This window comes from Sus scrofa, chromosome X (assembly GCF_054392235.1).
Source record: "Sus scrofa isolate SSC_HxYL_T2T_F1_AM1 chromosome X, Sscrofa_HxYL_maternal_Yorkshire_Landrace_v2.0, whole genome shotgun sequence".
NCBI classification, from domain to species: Eukaryota; Metazoa; Chordata; class Mammalia; order Artiodactyla; family Suidae; genus Sus; species Sus scrofa.
Window position 1 is genome coordinate 134,058,133 of NC_139401.1, and position 21,762 is coordinate 134,079,894.

At 44.9% G+C, this 21,762-nt stretch overlaps 1 protein-coding gene across 1 annotated transcript; it reads left to right on the plus strand.

The window, feature by feature from the left end:
* Window positions 1-494: 494 nt before the first annotated feature.
* Window positions 495-20,967, plus strand: GABRQ (gamma-aminobutyric acid type A receptor subunit theta). The gene is made up of 9 exons (XM_013986506.3): window positions 495-1,125; window positions 3,130-3,218; window positions 8,170-8,237; window positions 9,675-9,895; window positions 11,441-11,523; window positions 12,047-12,184; window positions 12,943-13,095; window positions 14,220-14,470; window positions 15,115-20,967. The coding sequence occupies exons 1-9, from the start codon at window positions 977-979 to the stop codon at window positions 16,054-16,056; spliced, it is 2,094 nt and encodes a 697-aa protein (XP_013841960.2). The 5' UTR covers window positions 495-976; the 3' UTR covers window positions 16,057-20,967.
* The last annotated feature ends 795 nt before the right edge of the window (window positions 20,968-21,762 follow it).

Genomic DNA, 21,762 nt, shown 5'->3' on the forward strand with positions numbered 1-21,762 from the left:
CCCAGACTTGGGGCCAAGAACTCTGGGAAACTCTTCAAGAAACTTTTAAACTCCTGGAACCCAATTTCCAACTTGATTGGGGTGAGGGGGAACACTCTTGCTACGGCCAGAGCTCTATCATAAAACCTATTGGTGATTCCCCCTCCACTCACTCAGAGGTAAGGTAGGTGGGATTACTGCAGGGTCAAGGTTTTGGCAATGAACAGTAGGATACTTCTTGATATCCAAGTATGCCCATCTCTATCGGAATGTAGATTCCGCTAGGGCAGTCAAATTTCCTCACTCCCCCCCCCCCCCCACACACACACACACGTATCGAAAAACAAAAACCCTCTTGGGCATAAGGTCTTCCAAAAGAAATGCACATTTTGCATTTTTGCAAAGAAACAGACCATGACCAACCGGCCGCCCCTAGCTGGAGAATGCATGCCCAGCCCAACAGCTGACTCCCCTCCCCCTCCCTCGGGCCAGCTCCGCCCCTGTCTATTTCTGATTCTCGCGGGTGGGGGTTGGAGGGACGACTGCAGAGGCCTGAAGGGGCGGGGGGCCGGGCTGTGAGCTGGCTGCGGGCGGAGGCAAGATCCCGCGCCTTTTTGTGTGGCTCCTGGCACCTGCTGGATTGGTTTAGCCAGTGCTACCGTCGGAGTGGGCGGAGCCATCCAGGCGACCAGCTGGGTGCCCAGTCGCAGGCTGGAGCTGCCACAGACGGAGCGCCCCTCACAGCTGCCCGGCGCGTCCTAAGGGCGCTGCGTCGGGCAGAGCTACTGAGGGACCGCTCCTCCCAGGTTCTGGGCTCCGGTCTGATCCCTGAGCTCGCTGCTCCGCATACTCTCCCTACTGTCTCCTTAGAGGAGACTCCTAATGACCCCCTCCCAGCTTCTTCTCGCCCCGCACTGCCCACACTCAGTCCCTTCCCCAGGCAGCGGCAGCGGACGGCAGTATCTCCTGCCCTCCGGTCGCCTGGAGTGCTGCAGCCATGGGCATCCGAGGGATGCTGCGAACCGCTTTACTCTTGCTGCTCATTAGAACCTGGCTCGCGGAGGGCAACGACTTCAGTTCCACTCCGAAATTCCACTTCGAGCTCTCCTCCACCGTGCCCGAAGTCGTCCTAGACCTCTTCAGCTGGTAAGCGGGAGCCGCTAGGCGGGGTATGGCGGCAGGAGAGGACCCGCAGCCTCGAGCCTCTTGGACGGAGCGGGCTGGGGATGACTTGGACCCGGGCTCACCGAGCTTCGGCGCATCAGCCCTGCCTACAGGTCCCTGGAGGGTGGTGTGGTGGGAGTGGGGGCAACCGGTCAAGATAGAGCCCTGTTCTTCAGCCCACCTGTTACTGCGGCACCTGACAGAGACCCGCGTGCGCCCAAACTGAAGCCCCCGGGTGGGGGGATAGGGGTGCTGCCATCCACCCCCGGGGGACTAAGGCCCCTGGCAGCTTTTCCTATTCATGTCCTTTGGTACCTGTGGGATGGGGGGTGGGGTACAGGGTGATGGGAGATTCACAAAACATACACAGTAGAGACACCTGTTTGAGTCCGGATTTTAGTCTATTCTCTGAAGCTCGTGCTTGTGTTTCTGAATGTGTGTAGTGAGCAGTGAGGTACATTTTCCAATGCTGCAAATAAAAATTATTGACTTAACCTCATCGGTACCCAGACAGTGAGATCGGTGGCTGTATAACATATGACTGTGTGGCCTGAGATGGGTGCGCTTTTGTACTTACTCCTGTGAAAATATTTGAAGATTTGGTGTTTGATTTCAAGTTTGTTTGGGTATGCAAATATCTGAAGAGATGTTGAACAGTCAGCCTTTACACGTAGATCACACAGAAATGGGTATTTGCAGGGGCTATATATCCTTAGCGCTGGCATATGGGTAATGTGTGTGGTCCTAAACAGGCAGAAATGCATTGCTTTAATTCGGGAATAATTCATGTGCTCACTTTGAAATTGTGTCATTAAAGATGATTGAGAGTAATTTTTTAAATGGCAAACCAGAAATGAACATGTATTCAGAAAAAGGGGGGGGGGATAGTTGGGCAAGGTTCCAGCACACAGCCCTGCAACGTCCTCATCTCAACATATCAGACTGCGCTAGTGAACACACACACACACACACGCACACGAGATTTGCAGAGGCTGACGTTCCATAGTCAGTGCGTCAATGATCCTAAGAGTCATACTGATGTGCAGGGCCTGTTCTTATTCACAAGCCCCTTTGGGGGAAAAGAGCCCCCCATGAAGGACTAGGTGAGTTGGGTGAATACAATAGAGACTTCGAGAAAGGCCAGCTCTCTGCAGGATTGAGATGGGTCCATTTACATATGCTCACCCAAAATACGTCTAGGCTGAAGCACATGCTTAGCAAAACAGATGCCTGCTCCAAGAATACGTGTGTTTTTGAGGACAGCCCTGAGCCCCAAGAATCAGAAGTGGTTTGACTTATGAGGGTCATAAATCTCTGCTCCACGAGCAAGGCTCTATCTGTGTGTCATATTGCCATATGCCAAGTCTTAGAAACAGAGGTGTCCAAACAAGATTCACATGGATGTGACAACAAAATGCCAGTCCTAGCCTAGGTAGGGGGACTGCGACTGAGCTGGAGAAGGTAGTCTGTTTGGCTCAGACAAGGGAGGCACTGAGGGTGAAAGATGACCTTTCCTGGGGCAATCAGGTGCCCCTGCAGGGAGGACTCCCTCCAACCTAGAAAGCTGCATTCAGGCTAATGGTAAGGTGGGGCTCCTTAGGGAGTTGAAGTAATGCATTTATATGAAGGCTCACACCTGCCCACACTCTCTCTTCTGGACTTCCTCTACAGAGTCCCCCCAGTCCCCCCCCCCCAGTTCTGCCTGGTAACAAGGATCCAGTCTGTACGCCCCACCGTTTGGATGAAAGCTGGGGAGGGGGAGGGGGAAAGAGGAATTTAGTCTGCGTCACTGCTGCGCTTCTCGCTGACTCACTGTAGGGAGGGAGGGGAGCAGGGAGAGAGGTGTACATGTATGACTGTACATGTCCGCGTGTGTGCAGGAGGAGGGAAGGCCCTGACAAGTTGATGCTCTTTGTTGTTTGTTTTCTGAGAAGCAATGTGGCGTTTATTGATGATCAATATTTACCAATGACTTCTCTATTTCAGCAAAAACTGTGCAAATGAAGCTGTGGTTCACAAAATTTTGGACAGGGTGCTGTCGAAATATGATGTCCGTTTGAGGCCCAATTTTGGAGGTAAGACATGTCTAGACACTAGAGCTGAGACACATCTACCCAGTGAGCTGAACAGTGGTACTTCTCTATCCTTCAGCTCCCACCAAGTTCAGTTTATTCAACACACTGGAGTCAGCGTGATCTTTATGAATCCAATCTGATGACCTCAGGAACTTTTGATGGTTTTATTTAACTTCCAAGTAAAATCTAAACACCTTAGCCTAGCACTCAGATCTCAAGCGCAGAGATGAGAAATGACAAGGAAATGTAAGTACAAACCTCCAAGAAGCTAATACATCAATTTCTCCTTTTATTTCTGCCTAGTCTCCCCCACCCTTTGGAAAGGGTGACTGACCTCCATCACACAACTTTAAGTGACAAGCAACCTACTCCTACCCCACAGAACAGGGATAGCATTCTCTGGCAGAGGGGACACCCAGTAAACCTAGACCAAGGACAGACAACTGAAAGGGTGCATTAAATAGATGTTAGTCAGTCACTTTTCAGCTCAAAGTAAACCAAGAAAGAGCTAAAAAAGCAGGGTAGTTAAGTCAGAGAAACCACTCCACTTCCTGCAGGCAGTAGAATTAGACACCTACTCTAAAGGGTTAATGAATGCTAATTGTTCACATTTGTACATATGAATAGAAGTCTTCTGAATACACAATGCCTCCACGCTAAAGAACGCACAGCTATTTGCCTTCCCATTGTGGTGGACCAACGGGGGCTCTGTGATCTGCCTGGGAAACTCCCTTGAAAACCAAGGTGGTTGCCCTGTGCTCTAAGGTTTTGTGCTGGGATATTTGACTGGTATCCCCTTTGCTGCTTTGCTCCCTCAAAGTATGCAAGTAGAAGGCAGTGCAGCCCCTGGATCCGAGGTGAGTGTGCATTGGGGACTGGGAAGATGGAGTGGCGAGAGCAGAAGGCAAATAAGGTATTAGGACACAGCAAGCACTCCATTGCATGACACTGATTTTGGACCAGTTGCACCATGCAGTGGTGGGTATTAAAGGTGTAGCTGTTAAATTTTCTCCATTCATTGTTCTCATGTTTCTCAGCAAAGGCTGACCAACAGCCATTCGAGTACATCGAGCAAATTCTCCCCACTGCTTCAGGTTGTCATCTCTGCAACATCCAGGGCCAGGGGGAGGGAACAGAGGCAAAGACCAACCTCTGAGGATGTCAGGTGCGGCTGGCCCACAGCATCTTCAAGGCACCTCACCACAACTTTTGAGCTAACTTGTATTTGTTTACCCTTGATGCCTAAGCTTCTGGGTTAAACTAAGCTTTATGGGCATGTAGACCTGGGAGTATGAGAATAGCTGAGTCCCCGATTTGGCCAAACAGTGGATGAATGTGGGAGGGCAATGGCAATTGTAGGACCTTCTAGCATTTAGATGGAAGGAGGCACTATAAGCTTTAAGTCCAGGGCTGCTTTATGGGGGATGGCAATCAGTGGGACTGCTGGGCCATTGGGGTTAGAGTTGGAGTAGCCCAGGACTCCTTGCAAGGCCTCCCAGTAGACATAGAGTCCAATTCCTCTCTGTCTGAAGTTAAGAAGAGTTTCAGGGCTTCACACACAGGCACACAGGTACACATACCCCCCACATGCAGAGGCCTGACCTAACTGTGGTTAGGTTCAAATGAGAGCCTTATTACTTCCTTAAAAAAAAGAAGGAAGATGAAGAGGATAATGAGATCCAAGGAAAAGTTAACAAAACTGCTTCTTTCTGAGCAAAGGAAGTGGGACTCTACAGTGCTGCAAAAGGCAAGTCCCTAAGGATTTTGCCTAGCCCATCACCTGACATGATATAGGTGTGTAGTGAAGGAATAAATGGGGCATTTTTATCATTCCTTCTTTTACTTATTCTTCCTCTGGTACTCTAATGAATGCTAGGGGGGAGGAAGAGTTGGGGTAGCCATGTTTCCAAGAGGAAGGAAAGTGGTTACCACCTCCCACTTGTCATGCTTTCCTGAACCAATCAGGGAGGACATCCATGGGATATCTCTGAGGCCATCACCCCAGAGATAGCATTTAGACACTTTAAGCTGAAGCTTCTTGTTTTCTCCTGTTATCCTTATAGGAATGTGGGATATCTTAGCTAAGCTCTTATTCTGACTACTGCTAGCACATAAGGTATCCCTGCTAGGTGGATAAATTAGAAAAAGGTCCCAGGTCCCCTTCCTCCAGACTACACTCCTTGGCCAGGACTCATGGCTTGGTGAGGGGAATGTAGACTGCATCTCAGCTCCCACTTTCCCCTTTCAACTGGGAGACTTTGGACAAAGCTATGCCCTGGCCCTTTAGGATTCATGTCCCTAGGATTCTGTTGTAAGGGGTGGGGTTGTCTGAGTGATATGGAATGGTCGAAGATGAGAAGTTTAACATTAGAGTAAGGTGGTTGTGGGGGGTGGCTGCCTGGCCCTGTTGGGGCTTGTTGCCTGCCTAACAGTTTGCATCCTCTAAAGGCATGTTGGGAGCCTGAAAAGCTGTAATTAAAAAAAAAAAAAGGTAACTTTCTAGAAACCCCTGTCACTACATAGCACTTTGCTGGGGATTACTCACAATAGCCCCGATGCTGGAGTTTGGGCCTAGCCCTCACACAGAGGTCCACTTATTCCTCAGCTGCTATTCATACATGGGTTCCCAATAACAAATTTCCCTCTTTGCAGCTCAGCTTCTGGACAATCATCCTGCAGTGAAGCAAGCAGGCTGAATTGAAAGCGTCACATGTGTTTCCATAACAGCAGTATGATTTAATACACATAGAATAATGGCTTAGCTGTGGGGTTGAGTGAAGGGAGATTTGATCCAATGAGGAAAAAAATGAAAATGTACTTTTCCACAGTACTTTATAGTTTACTACATATTTGCACATCCATTATCACATTTGAATAGGCAGCCCTTACACCTAGTCCTTAAAAAGAAAGCCAGGGGGCAGAAACACACACAAATTCAATCACAGTCACATATTAACACACACAAACACTCTCATGCATGCACCCACTCACATGAACACGCTCACAAATTTACTCACACATATATACACAATCACATATACATGCTCACACATTCACATACACACATGAACACTGACAAACGTTGACACATACAAACAGGCCCACATACAAAAACACACTTGCAAATTCATTCATACACACAGACACACACTCCCACATGCTTTGACATTCACACACATGAACATACTCACACCTTCACATATGCTCACACACAAATATGTCCACGTATTTACCAACTCACAGACAAGCTCATATATAAACATGGTGACAAATTAACACACATATACAACCACATGCACAAACACACTCACACATTAACATGCTTACACATTCACTCATACCTGTTTAGTGACAAACTAACACATATGTATGAATATGCTCAGGGATTCACTTGCACATCAGCATGGTCACACATTTGCTCACACACAAACACACTCACACATTCAACCACACTCACATAGACATGCTCACACATTTACTCAAGCATATAAACATGCTTACATACACTCACACTTACAGGTGTGGTAATTATGAATGTACAACTGTAATTACTTATCACACTTATTACTTACATAAAAACAAAGTCACACACACAAATACATTCACATATTCACACAATGAACATGCTCACTCACACTCAGACATATAGTCACACACCCATAAGTTCACTTATATTCCCATTCATTCACAAAACACATGTTAAATCATACACATGCAAAAATGCTTACACATGCACTCATACACACACACACACATTTTCTCACACATGCACTCAACATGCTCCCACAGGCTTACTCATGAACATGTTCATACACTTGAAAACACAGACACTTTTAGTGAACACACAAACATACTCGTATACACTCATGTAAACACAACTTTATACACACAATCATAATTATGCATTCACTCACACATGGACATGCTCACAAATACACAATCAAATGAACAGGCCACACAGGCAACTTACACATTAATTCCCACACAATACATTCAAATACATATGCTGACACATACATTCACCCAGAAAAGGGTTCATACATTCACTGGATCACATTCACTCACACACAAACGTGCTCACATACATGAAAATACAAATTCACTCACACGCATACAAACAAGCTCACAAGTACACACATTTACTCACACATAAACACATTTATACATTCATTTCCACACACCATGCCCACATGTTTGCATGTGCTTACACATTTACTTACATGCAGCATATCCAAGGATGTGAACCTGCTCCTGCCTTCAGTCACATAGGAACACACACAAAAATCATTCACCTACATGAACATACTCACGCACATACATGCACAGTCACACACATAGATAAGCTCACAAATATATCCATGTTTACACATTCCCTTGCACATTAACAAGCTCACATATACTCACACAATCATTCTGTCACCCATGAACACACAAACATATTTACCTGCACGTGAACACACTCAACAGATTTACTCATATAAATGAACATGCTCATGTACACTCATGCCCACAACTCACACATTCGTCCACAACAAGACACACATTCACTCATGGACCAACTCATAAGAACTCACACAGATATATTTATGCACAACACAAATCTTAGCTCTTGTTTTTAGACTCATTGCTCTTGAGTTTTTATCAAGAAAACACTTAGAAAAAGTATTTCATCCTGTTATTTTTTTCTTATTTTGCCTTAACCCCTTCCTTTCATCATATAATTGGCCAGGCCCTACTCTAAATGTGTGGCTTGCATTAACTATGAGATCAGAGCTAACATTACCCTCATTTTACTCAAAGGAAACTAAGGCTCAGAGAGCTTAGATAACTTATTCAAGGTCACACCACTAGTAAGTGCTAATAAGGTTCAAACTCAGGCAGTCTGGCTCCTGAGTCCATGCGCTTACCCTTTTTGATACCCTGCATGTAATAGTATCTTCCTGTATTGTAGGTGCTCCTGTGCCTGTGGGAGTATCTATCTATGTCTCCAGTATTGAACAGATCTCAGAAATGACTATGGTAAGTGTGTCAGCTCCAGCTGTGGGGCTGGGGACAAGGGACATGAGACAGGGAGCAGGGTCATAAGCCATTATTCTAACCTGCAACAGAGCCCATATGGAGGAATATGATAGGTGTTGGAAACTATGGCCACCTGGAATAAAAAAATAAATAAATCCAGATGGATTATAGACCTAAAAGTGAAAAGCTATGAAGCTTTTAAAATGTAATATAAGATATTGCTTTGTGTCTTTGAGGCAGGTAAGGACTTTGTTAAAAAGGACACAGAAAACACAAAGTATAAAAATAAATACTGGTAACTTCAACTGTATTAATATTATCTTTAGGAGTTTCCGTTGTGGTTCAGCTGTTAACGAACCCAACTAGGAACCATGAGGTTGTGGGTTCAATTCCTGCCCTTGCTCAGTGGGTTAAGGATCTGGTGTTGCCGTGAGCTGTGGTGTAGGTCGCAGACGCACCTCGGATCCTGCATGCTGTGGCTATGGTGTAGGCCGGCAGCTGTAGCTCCGATTTGAACCCTAGCTGGGGAACCTCCATATGCCGAGTGTGTGGCCCTAAAAAGCAAAAAAAAAAAAAAAAAATCTTTAGGCAAACTTCTGGTACTTTCATTTTGCAAAACAAAGACAAAAAACCAGTATGACAGGTTTGAAAGGATAAGTCATAGCGGACTAATATATTTGCAACATAAAGGACTGATATTGAAAATATGCAAAATTCCTAATTCCTACGAATTAAAAAGAATATTTTTAAACAACAGAAAAATGATCAGAAAATTTAAATAGAAACTTTATTTTTCTGAAGAAAACCAAGTAGCAGATAAACTTATGAAAAGATGCTTGAGTCTATTATTAATCAGTGGGGGTATAAACTGGAACTTTCAGTTCATAGTTTTTATCATTGTGATTTTAGTATGTATGGTGTGATTGCATAATAATATATATAGTATATTTTTATAAGAAAATATTATCCAGCAATGCAAGTGAACAAATTTTAATTACACACATCAACTTGAAGCAATGAATGATTATGAATTATGAATACATGGAGCATGATTCCATTTGGAAAATATTTTTAATTAAGTCCAACTAAACAATATATTTCTTAGAAATACATAAACAATAAAACTTAGGAAAACGTAGCCCCCCCAAAAAAAAAAACAGAAAAAGCAAGAGATTATTATCATTAAAATCTAAGATAATAGGTACTGCTGGGAGGTGTGGGGAATATGTTCTATAAGGAACACATTAAATTTGAAAGTTATTGAGAACATTTTATTTCTTAACCTGAATTTTAGTTATATGGGGCCCATTTTATTGTTAACATTAAACATTGCTACATACAATTCATTACTCATATTTATTTGTGATGTATTCCATACAGCTTCATAAAAAGATACACATACACTCTAAGGACTGAAATTTACCTTTCTTTCCTCAGGACTATACTATTACGATGTTTTTTCATCAGACCTGGAAAGATCCACGTTTAGCATATTACGAGACCAATCTGAACCTGACCCTGGACTATCGGATGCTTGAGAAGTTGTGGGTCCCTGACTGCTACTTTCTAAACAGCAAGGATGCTTTTGTGCATGATGTGACTGTGGAAAATCGTGTGTTTCAGCTTCAACCAGATGGAACAGTGCGATATGGCATCCGGTGAGTTCCCCAACGGACCTGGGGATCATCCTGGCCAGCTAACTTCTTCCCTCTAAGTATCCCACAGTTGCACTCTATCTTGCATGGCTCCTTCACTCATCCTACCCAGTAGTCAAAGTGGAACCCACACCTTGGTTCCTGCTGTTGCTTCTGTATGGAATGGCCCTTTCCTCTTTCTATGAGTCGAAACCTTGCCCACCCTTCAATCCTTAACTCAAATGCCCTCTTTGTCAAGAAATTCTCTTTGGAAGAGCTCTTCTTCCACCTTAGCATTGTATAAACATTATGCTATTTAGTTGTGTATTTTCTCTGCCGTGCAGCGGTGGAGAGGGATTGATCTCTGCCATTGGTCATACATGCATCATGCAAGGGACCCAGGGGGTGTGTAGGATGCATCTCTTGCGTATGGCTCTGTACAGACAGAATGTGTGCACTCCTCACTGGTCTTTTTATAGCATAGCAGATGGACACCAAAGCCTTCCTCACAGCCTCAACTCTTATAAACCATCTCTTAAGACACCATGAGAGATAAATTTAGCTTAGAAAATGTATCCAAGAGTCAGATAACAGGTTAATGTATCCAAGAGTCAGATAACAGGGTAAAGCCCTTTCTCTGGGTCTCTTTCTCTGGGATGCTCTTGCTCTGTTCCTTTGTTTCCTTCTTTCTCCATCTACTTTCCCATGGACCAAGGCACTTGAGTCAGAGAACAGTAAAGCTTACAGGAAACAGGTCATTGGTCATGCTTATTTCATTTAAAGGTGACCTCAGCTGGGTATTGCTCATGGAGGATTCATAAAAGGGAGATAAACACACACACACACACACACACACACACACACACACACACACTACCCACTGTGAAAAAATGGAAATAACTTCAAAGGTTGAAAGGGACTAGGCTGGGGTTAGCAGCTGGGAAGAGCAGGATAAGGAATGGAGCAGAACCTCCCAGCTGAAGCTTCAGGGAGCTTTCATAATTATCCTCTTTCCCACTGGACACTTTTCCTACTTCCTCAGGTCTTCCATGATCCCTCCTATCCATTTACACGCACTGGCATTTTGTTAAGCCCCAGTACCCTCATAAGCAGATACACAAATCTGGAGTTTCAGCTGCTACAGTGCAGCCGTTCCCTCCTGACAGCCTTGCTGCTTCCTCACCAAAAAGTTCCCTTTCTGTCTCTACATTCAGTTTCCTCAAGGACTCTCTCACTTCTGACACCCCAAGGATTCCTGACATGGCATCTTTCTATTCTCTGTATAAGTCCTACCAGACCTCTTGGTTTCTTTGTCGCATACAAATTCCCTCCATCCTCCTTACACAACTGCAACTCATCTTTCCTCTAGGAGGGAAGGTAAGGGAAGAAGGGGAAAAGAAGGAAAGAAGAAAGGGACGGAAGGAGGACCCAGGTCTAATGTAGGCAGTATGGGAGGGTGTTAGCTGAGTCAGTCCTTGGGATACCTCTTCCTGCCCCATTCTTACAGTTTTCTCAGTTACTTACCTGAGCTTGAATCATTGTTCCCTTCTTTTTGCTTTTCCTTTGCAGACTCACCACCACAGCAGCTTGTTCCATGAATCTGCAAAATTTCCCTCTGGACAAGCAGACCTGCAAGCTGGAGGTGGAGAGCTGTACGTATGTCTCCTATAGCCCCTTCTTCCCAAAGTCAGACTTGACACCTCCCTCCCCTCTTTTTCTCTTTCCTTGATAGATAGATAAACAGACAGAGGTGAATAGATAGATAGATAGATAGATAGATAGATAGATAGATAGATAGACAGACAGATAGACAGATAGATAGATAGACAGATACAGACGTAGACATAAATATAGATATAGATATGGAGTCTGGGAGAAACTGCTCATTAGGGTGTAAATAGTCCCATAGGGAAATTGTGCTTTTCTGTGGGGAAATTGTGCACAATCTAGTGGGTAAGAAAACATCTCTTTGCTGTGCTTTCCTTCCTGGATAATAAACTCAAAACTGAGAGTTCTATTCCCATGTGCCTTTTTGCCCATCCTCAGACCCACCAAACACAAAGAGACCCCAAAAGTGCAGGTTCCAACTCTCCTTTGGTTTTCACAAACTGCTGTGGTGTGAAATCTTCCTATAACTGCTTTCTGAGACTGACTCTGTTTCTTTCCCCCTCCTAGATGGCTACACAGTTGAAGACATCCTGTTATACTGGGAAGGCAATGGGAATGCAATCCAGGGGACTGAGAAGCTGCACATCCCTCAGTTCAGCTTCCTGGGAAAGACAATGACTAGCAAAGAGGTGTTTTTCTACACAGGTGTGTCTGATCTTCTTCTCTCCAGTCTTTTGTCTCTTTTGTACCCTAGGAAACTCCTAGTGACCTCTGACTTTGACCTTTAGACTCTCTGCTGCTTTCGTTCATATTTCCTTCTTGTTCTTGACACTTTCCAAAGCCCACTTCATAAAGTCCCAATGGACTATTGCATTTGCAATGATATTCTGCTGTATAGCACAGGGAACTATATCTAGTCACTTGTGATGGAACATGATGGAGGATAATGTGAGAAAAAGTATATATATATATGACTACATCACTTTGCTGTACAGCAGAAATTGACAGAACACTGTAAATCAACTGTAATAGAAAAAAAATAAAAGCTTTTAAAAAAAGTAAACTAGAAAAAAAAGTCCCAATGGCTTACCCTCTGCTAATAAGGAAATGGGTGTGGAAGCACTTGGCCAAGTTTGACATGCCACAGACCTCATTTCTGGGCCAGCCTCTCCCCCTCCACCTGTTTACAGCTTTGAAATATCTGTCTTTACCATTTCCACTTAAGTTGACATGGAGCAAGGAAGGAAGGAAGGAATAGATAGCAGACTTGCTGTGCCATATGTGCCTACTGACACATGCCATTGTCATTGGCCTTAAGGCAGCAAATGGGTCAGGTCTGAAGACTGCTCGGGCTGGAATATTAGAGGTTGAAAGTGCCATTGGTTTTCACTCAACCATCCTGTACTTCACTCTGAAAATCCCCTCATCCCTACCACCCTAATACAAGTATGTCTCATTGTCAGGTTCCTATGTGCGCCTGATACTGAGGTTCCTGGTCAAGAGAGAAATCATCAGCTACCTTGTGCAGATCTATTGGCCTACTGTCCTCACCACTGTTGTCTCTTGGATATCATTTTGGATGAACTATGAATGCTCTGCAGCCAGGGTGACAGTCGGTAGGTCATGTCCCCATCCCAGGGAGGAACTAGGATCATCTTGCTCACAAAAAAAAAAAAAAAGTTGATATTGACAGTAAGGAAGAGTACCTGGAGCAGTGTGTGACTGCACAGGCAAGTAAACAACATGGGACCTGCCCAGCAAGCATTGGTCCATGGGCTCAGCCAATCCCCAGCAGAGAGACTGACATTGGAGACAGGGGTGAAAAAAAAAATCAGGGTTGGGATCTTGGTATGTTGGGTCCAAAGTACCAGAATTCATTATTTGATGGATATGTATATGAATGCACAAGTCACAAATTTAGATCAGAAATTCAACAATAAACATTGATTAAACAATGTGTCAAAATGCCCTACTAGGCAGCAGAGGGCTTCTAGAAGAGCTGTCCTTGACAAGGGTCTAGTGGAATGTTGAGACAAATGTTATCAGAGTCCAGAGGAGGAAACAGCCCAGGTCTTATTGGCTAAAACTGGGTTCTGAAGACTTCCAGGAGGCAGTCCCTAAGAGGCATTACCTAAGAGAAGAAACAGACATTCCCTAAGAGAGGGAATAAATTGATTAGAGGTAAAGTGGCCCTAAATGGGGGCTAAATCAAAGGGTGCCTGGAGTGCAAGCTGGGAAAAAGCCTGAGATGACTTAGGCAGAACTTGAAATTCCACTTTAAGCAGTTGTAATTTCATGTCTAAGCAATGTGGAGCATCAAAGAGTTTTGAGTGGTACCAAGGAGGAGTCTAAGAGATCAGCCTCCTTATTTAGTAGCACACTGTAAACTAAACTTTTATATTTGTGTAATATTACAGGAAAGCTTACATACTAGAAGGCAAAAGGGGAAAGGATCATAGGGCAAAATGGGGCTAGACATGAAAATCACTGAGAAACCATGGCCGGAGATTTTTGATTTGATACTAAGAGCAATGGGAAGTCACTGAACCATTGAAATACAGACTGGGTGTAAATATGGGGTAGGAAAAGAAGAGAGAGCACTTGATCCATGGCCATAAGCCTGGAAAGCTGAAGGTTTTTTGCTGAGGGCTCTCCCCACCTCAGAGATGGCCTTTGCTCCCTTCTAGTGGGAGAACTTCAGCCACCTGAGGAGACTAACCCTGTGCTATGTTTTTCACAGGTCTGACTTCAATGCTCATCCTGAATGCCATCAACTCACATCTGTGGGATAAACTCCCCCAAATTGCCTGTATCAAAGCCATTGACATCTATATGGTCGTATGCTTCTTCTTTGTGTTCCTGTCCTTGATGGAATATATCTACATCAACTATCTCTTCTACAGCCGAAGAAGACCTCGGCGCTCTAAGAGGCAACTCACAAGAGCCCAAAGACTCCTAGCCCGCTACCGTTACCAGGAGATAATGATGCAGGTTTGGTTTTTTGACTAACAATCCACTTTCACCAAGAACCTCTTAAGCCTAAGAGCAAAACTTGACCCTTTCACCTTTCATAGCTACTCAAATCCTCACACAACACACATCACACACACACAAACACACACACACACACACACACACACACACACACACACACACACACACCACACCGCTCACACACACCCAGCAGATAACAAAGAAGTAGAAGAATTAATCATCACTCCCTTATAGGTAGAGTCATTGTCCAAAGTCACAGTACTAGTAAGTGGCAGAGCTAGAGTTCCCCCAGACCTTTGGGCTTCAAATCTGGTCTACTTAGCATGCTTTCAAGGGCAGGTGATAGAGCCAGAGAGAGTGGGAACACAGCGAAGCTGAAAGGAAGAGATGGACACTAGAGAGACTCAGCTACTCCTCCTTCCTTTTCTCTTCTGACTCCCAAAGCCAAGCTGAGGCTTTCGCTGCCAGCAGTATATTAATGTCCAGCATCCCCTCCCTCACAGGGGACCCAGCTCCACCTTCTGGAGAAGGCCTTGCCTCTGTCCCTATACAGCACTCCAGAGGGAGCAGCTACCCCAGGGGGATAGTAGATACCATAGACTTCCCTTGCATGCTAACAGCCTCTCTGTCCTGTTCCTCAGCACCCTGCACAGGAGAGACCCCAGGAAGAAGAGATTTTTTTGTCGATGGAAGAGACCATCCATCACGCTGATGAGGAAAGTCCCCCCACTCCTCCCTCCCCAACTGTGATTGTCCATGCAGCAAGTGACTTCATGACTCTATCCACTGTCTCCATGAAGAGTGACCAGATGGACATAGAAAATGAAACTGACTCTCTTCTCTCCACACCAGTGCAGGCCCGCCTAGCAAGCTCAGAAAGCCTTGGCTCTTTGGCCTCTATCTCACTGCATGCACCGCTGGCCTCCTCAGAAAGCCTCAGCTCACTGTCTTCTCTCTCAGACCAGGCCTGGCTGGCTACTGGAGAAAGCCTGAGTGACCTCCCGTCCACCTCACAGCAGGCCCTGCACAGCCATGGCATTTGCTTTAATGATTCTAAGATTGAAGACACTGTTATTCCTACCGAAATCCGCAACCGTGCTGAGGCCCATGGCCGCGCTGAGACCCGTGACCCCGAAGACCCTGAAGAGAGCTCCAACACCGATGAGAGCCCTGGCCATGGTCCTAGTAGGAGGCATCTGCTTGACTATGGCCGGAGGTGTGTGCAAGATGCAAGCTATGACCCTAATGAGATCCGTACCACCCTTAATATGCTCCGTGGCTTGCCTGATGATGTCAGAGTTGAGACCGGCTACCTTGACCTTGAAAAGCAACTTAAATGTGATGCTACCAGCACCTGGAGCCTGCATGATAGTGATTTGATGAGCCTCAATGGAGACAAGGACAGTAACTCGGAGTCTGAGGATAGCTACCCTCCAAGCCCTGGATGCTCCTTCAGCAATGTGTTCTCCTCCAAGCTCTTTCACCCTGACTACGTCCCTAAGATCGACAGATGCTCCCGAATCCTCTTTCCTCTTGCCTTTGTGATGTTCAACGTTGTTTACTGGGCATACCATACCAATTAGTTCCATAGTGTCCCAGGGTGGCTGTGCTCCTTTCACAGTTCCTTTTGGTTCCATTCTGCCTTCTTTTCCTTCTTCATTTCATTTTGTGGTTATTTGGGCTGTTGAATCAGCTCTCCATTTCTCTTCACAAACATGAAGTGGGGAGTAATTGGAAAGGATGTGTTCTGGCTGGAAGGAAAGATTTGAGAAGGAGTTGGAGGTAAATAACACATTGATTTTCCTTTTCTACAGAATACTATCACCTTTCTAAAGACTACTAACACCTAATAAGCACAGAAAAGCCCCCTGGCAGAAGTTAGAGGACAGAGAGAAGTCAGCTTAGGGGACAAGAAGGATCCGAGCCCTGTGCACAGAAACATTTCTGGGGGCCTTTCTGTCCCACTGAAGTGTTGAATTTTCTTTTTCATTACTTTTTTCTTCTGTTTTTTTTTCCTCCTAGAGATTATTGTCCTTGCCCACCTCCTGCGTAGAGTTTTATAGGAAGGAGCCAAACTGGGTTGTGCTTCAGTGCACAGGAGAAGAGCTAGCCATCTCTTGGAAGTGCAGCAGGACGGCTCTAGGGAACTTGCGGGTTTTGAAAGTGCCTTTCCCTTGATTTTTTTTTTTTCTGTTGTATTTTGTGTGTTGTGGTACAGTGTTATGAATGGAATATGAGTGTGGATAGGGGTGCTGAGTGAGATGTCAGGATAAGTGAGAGAGCATGTTCCCAAAAGGAGCTTGCAGGGGGTAAATGATGTTGGGCTGGAGATTATTCAGATTGAGCTGGCATCTTTGGAAGGATTGGAACTTCTCTTATACACATTTCTGCTTCGGAATGCTTGACAATAGGGACTCAATACATCTTTCTAGGTCAGATGCTGAGTTGATCAATGGATACAATGCAAGTACTCAGTGAATGAAGACTAGGATTAGGAAAGTTCACCATCTGATCTAGAATAGCAGATGAACAACTGTTGTGCATCTATATACTAATCCTTTCTGTTTCTCTAGTGCATAGTAAATATCAATGAGCTCACCAACACATCACATTGTCAAACCCTCACAGGAGCACTGTGAGCCAGGGAAGACAAAGCACATTGTCCCCAGTGTACTGAGGGATAAAAATGAAACTTATAAGAACATGCCTCCAGTGAGTGGTGGAACCACCCCACTTGCTCTTCCCTCTTCTTGTTCTTGAAACTTTATCAGCTGAAGCGCTCCACCATCTCCCCTCCCCTTTACAAAATGGGGTGCTCCATCAGATTCTGCTTAGGCCTCATTCTGCAGCACATGGAGCATCTCTGCAGAAGGAGACTGGTGACCAGTCAATGAGTGTGAACTGAGCACATTGAACAAAGGCACTGTCTACCCAGTGCACCTCCTAAAGGAAGTAAACAGTAGCCTGCTCTCCAACTTGCCAAGCAGCTCCACTTCATTGACAGAGGAGGTAGGGGAGTAAGATTTGCTATGCACTCAATTGATGTCCCTCCTTCCTCCCTAGGCAGCCTCTCCTGCAGCCCCTCAGCCAGCTACCCTTTTAACTGTTTCTATGTTTGTGTTTCTGTGTGTACCTGGGTGAGTGTGTGCATCAAGGTAGTTCTGCATACACCATTTGAGAAGCTGTATATTTCTGTGTACATCAGTGTAAATCTATATTGGTATATATAAGAGTGTATATATAATAGTGTGTGTATGGATATGTGTGTGTGTGTACACTCCTATGAAAGAGCATGTAAACTTATAATTTATGTATTGTGTGATTTTGTGTACACAAGTGGGTGTATTCTGTGTGCATGTGTATAAATGCATACATCCATACATATATGTTTATATATCTGATTTGTGTGGGTGTGAAAGGAAATATACATGAAAGCCTATGTATTACCTGTTGGTAGTTCTAGAACCACGAGAATTCCCTTTGGCCTTTTCCCACATAAGGGAGGGGGGCTGTATTTGGCCAGGCTGTTTAACTGACTGTTTCTTTCCAATTACCTGTTCCAGGGAGCCACGTCTCCCAGTCCCCACCCACTCTTCTCCTACCTCCACCCATCTGTGCTGTCACCTGGATAGAAGATGCAGAAGAAGTGAATGTAGTCCCAGGAAGTGATAATTTAGTGCCTTTGAGGTAGGACGTACTCAATCATGGGCTATGCTGGGAGTGCAGAAATTTTACTTTGTATTGGAAGGAAGTGTTTAGGAGTTACAAAGGCAGGGGTTGGGGTGGGGAAGCCTTGAAGATGTATTAAGAACAAAAATTTGGTATAGAAAATAGGGTAGGATTGCTAAAGAGCTGGAGAGGGGGTTGTATATAGCCTTTATAATGCATGCCTTTATTCCAATCACCTTAAGTCTACAAGTGTCAGGGCCAGAGGCAGCCACAAGCAGGTGAGTGATGTAAGGAAATGGCCCAGGGGATTGGCTGCTAGCCGCTGGGTACAAATAACCAAAGGTGCCTGGGAGATGGCTGCAGGCATGAACTGCACTGGTGGGACAATTCGGGGCAGGGGCATTTTAATAGCCCATCCTGGGATGGTTGTTTCTTGAACTTCAGTGTTGGATTTGGTTTTGGAGCCCAAAACTCCCTCCTTCCACCCCCTCCAAGGAAAGAAATAGTCAAAGGGGTGAGAAGGCTGACCAAGGAGAGAAGAGCAAAGGAACCCCAGGGATGATTGCCTCAATCGGCCCACCTTGTCATCTCTTCTTCTTTTCTATGCACACACACACACACACACACACAAATATAACCTCGTATACACATCCACAAAAACCTACACAGTCACATATACATGTGTACACACATGGGCATTCACTTTTAGTGGTATATACATATATACACACAGACATGCACAACCAGTCACATACAACCACACACACATATATTCACACACAAAATCACGTTTACCCTCATATACACACACAAACACACACAGATGCCCACACACACAAAACTAGTGAGAGGGCTAAAATCAAGAAAATTACTGCTGGAATGTCTAAGATAGCCTCTTTCTTTTTGGACATCCCTCACAGAGAGATCAGGTTGGGAGGAAGAGCAATGACCCCACATCTGAAGCTCCCACAATGGCTATTGAAAGGCTTGCCTCCTGGGGCCTAACCACTGGTTGATTGATTTGGATTTGGGTTTTCAGGACCCAGGAGTGCCTTTGAGCCCTGCAGGAGGCGAGCAGTTCATTTGGGATGAGGTCATACAGAGATTGGAGCAGTGGGGGGAAAAAAGAGGAGGTTTAAGATGTATCTGGCAGAAATGCTCAGGAACGCTTCAGAGTACAGATTAAGGGCAGAGAGGCCAGTTGTAAATATCTCTATAGATCCATGTAACTAGATATAATGCTATACCTTTAAAAAAAGAATATTTTGCCCTATTGTGCTGCAATGAGAGCAGTTGAACTACTGCTACTCACACTGTGTGAGATAAGTGTCAAGATGAGGTGGAGGTTTGGCAATGATACCTTTTCAGAAATTTGAGCCTTTGAGTTTGCCATAGACTTGGTCATTTTAGCCTGAAAATTGCCAGATCTCCCCTTGTCATGTTCTGTGTCTGTTCTGTCATCAGCGTTGTTGTTGAGACCCACCCTTAGCTACCCCTAGCTGTACAAGCGTGCCATCCTCCAGCTGGCTGCCTACCTCCCCTCACCTCGCACCAAGTAACTCTAGAAGTACAGAGCATATAGCGGGGCGCTCCTGGGGCTCAGCCCATGGAGTCTTTCTCAGCCCAGCCAATCAGAGAGTGCTTGTGGAGATAGAGAATTTGGAGCTTGGGCAGAGGGAAGGGTCTTGCTTATGCCGGTATGGAGCAACCCCAACTTTACTCCTCTACCCATCTTCCCTTTCTTTTCCTCACGTGTGATATCCCATTAACCTTCCCCCTAAAATCCCTTCTCCACCACTACCACAGGAAGGAGACCTCTGTGTCTCTAAAGTGCATTTTGTTGTGGGAATGTGTAATACATTTCCTCCAAGTTCTTGCCCATTTTATCTGCCACTGTGGGGCATCTTTGCAGAGATAACAGAAGATCTTACTAGAGCTTGTCAAATGTATTCTTACAATCCATGTCATCTTGTTAATAGCAAGGCTGCAAAGTTTTTGCATATTTAGAGCTGAGATTTGCTGAGACTGTGGCCACTCTTAATGAGGTTTCCTTATTCTGTACATAAAAGAGCTAACCCTGAGCTATTAACTAATGAATACATTACTAAGCTATCCACCTGCATGGTACCCTGCTGTGGTGATGAGCACCAAAGGAAATCATGACTTGTCCTACTGAAAGTGTCAGTGTGTTTGTGTTTGTTGTATAGTATCCTGTGATCAATATGAAATCTCTATTATCAGTGTTGGGTTTTCAGGGTAGGGAGGGGGGAGGGTGTCGCAGTGTCTCCTTGATATACTTCAATTATGAAATACTCCCAGTTGGTCAAGGTCACCTCTGTTGACTCAACTTTGACCTACCATCTTGCCGGGCTGCATCCCCCGGGTCAATACTTAGCAGTGTAACTGAAGGCACCCAAGTCTTTTGCAACTGGCTGTGGTGCCAGGGAACTATTCGGACAGCAGCCAAGGCAGTGCCATGCTGGAAGCAGACAAAATACAGTAAAACCACACATATGCAGGTCTTCAGAAGTGGTGCTGGGCCCAGGCATTGAAAACCAAGAAAGGAAGAAGACCAAGACCTATGTGTACTGGATGATCTGACTGACAAAAGGGCCCAGAGAAGCAGAGACCCCCCTCCCCCCGCAGGATGACCCGGTTCCCTCTTTGTCCTCATTAAATGCACACTTTTGCATAAAAAAGACCTTGACCAGCTCTGACTTTGAGAAAGGAAAACATGAAGAAACATAAAATTATGCTTCTGAAAAATGTTGAAATAAAGGTTTGTAAATAACCAAAAGGAGAAAATAAATATATATACATGCAAATGTGCTTACAGGTCATTGTGTTTCCTCTCTATTGCATTGGGAGGGACGTTCATCTGGGTCCAGGATGCCTCTGGCTTCCATTGCTTACCTTTACCTCCTCACAGCTTTGCATATCCACCTCCTCACACCCTAAGATATTTAAATCCATGGTTTTCAAAAAGAGGGGAAACAGTGATGTCACAGTTGAAATTAGTTTACACTCTCATAGAAATCATTCTAATCATTTAAAACAAAAATTTAAAAACACTGTGATGCCAAAATATAATGTGGGCACATTTCCATTTGGGGGTGGAGGAGATGTCTTCATAAACATCATTAAAATTCTCCCTTGCAGGAGTTCCCGTCATGGTTCAGTGGGTTATGAACCCAACTAGTATCCATGAGGATGTGGGTTCAATCCTTGGCCCCACTCAGTGGGTTAAGGATCTGGCGTTGCTGCGAGCTGTGGTGTAGGTCAGCAGCTGCAGCACTGATTCAACCCCTAGCCTGGGAACTTCCATATGCAGCCCTAAAAAGCAAATAAATAAATAAATAGATAAGTAAATAAATAAAATAAAAATCTCCTTTGCCAATGTGGATGTGAAGAATAGAGAGCAAGAAAGCCCTGTGAGAGTGGGAAGAGGGATGTGCCCAGATTTTAAAGTTTGCAGAGACACATTAAAACATCCTACTGCGGCTCACATTTGTCAGTGCACCTTCCTCTAAGCGACTTGTGATAAAAACCTTGGAGTTGTAATAGGAACCCTAACCCAATGTCTCCTCCTCTGTGGTCCCTTTTGTGCCCAAAACAGGGCA

Excerpts from the sequence above, each read along its gene's own strand:
- GABRQ (XM_013986506.3), top strand. The coding sequence starts at position 977 with ATGGGCATCCGAGGGATGCTGCGAACCGCTTTACTCTTGCTGCTCATT. Across the intron at positions 3,219-8,169 it reads TTTGAGGCCCAATTTTGGAG|GTGCTCCTGTGCCTGTGGGA; the intron begins GTAAGACATGTC and ends CCTGTATTGTAG. Across the intron at positions 9,896-11,440 it reads ACAGTGCGATATGGCATCCG|ACTCACCACCACAGCAGCTT; the intron begins GTGAGTTCCCCA and ends TTTCCTTTGCAG.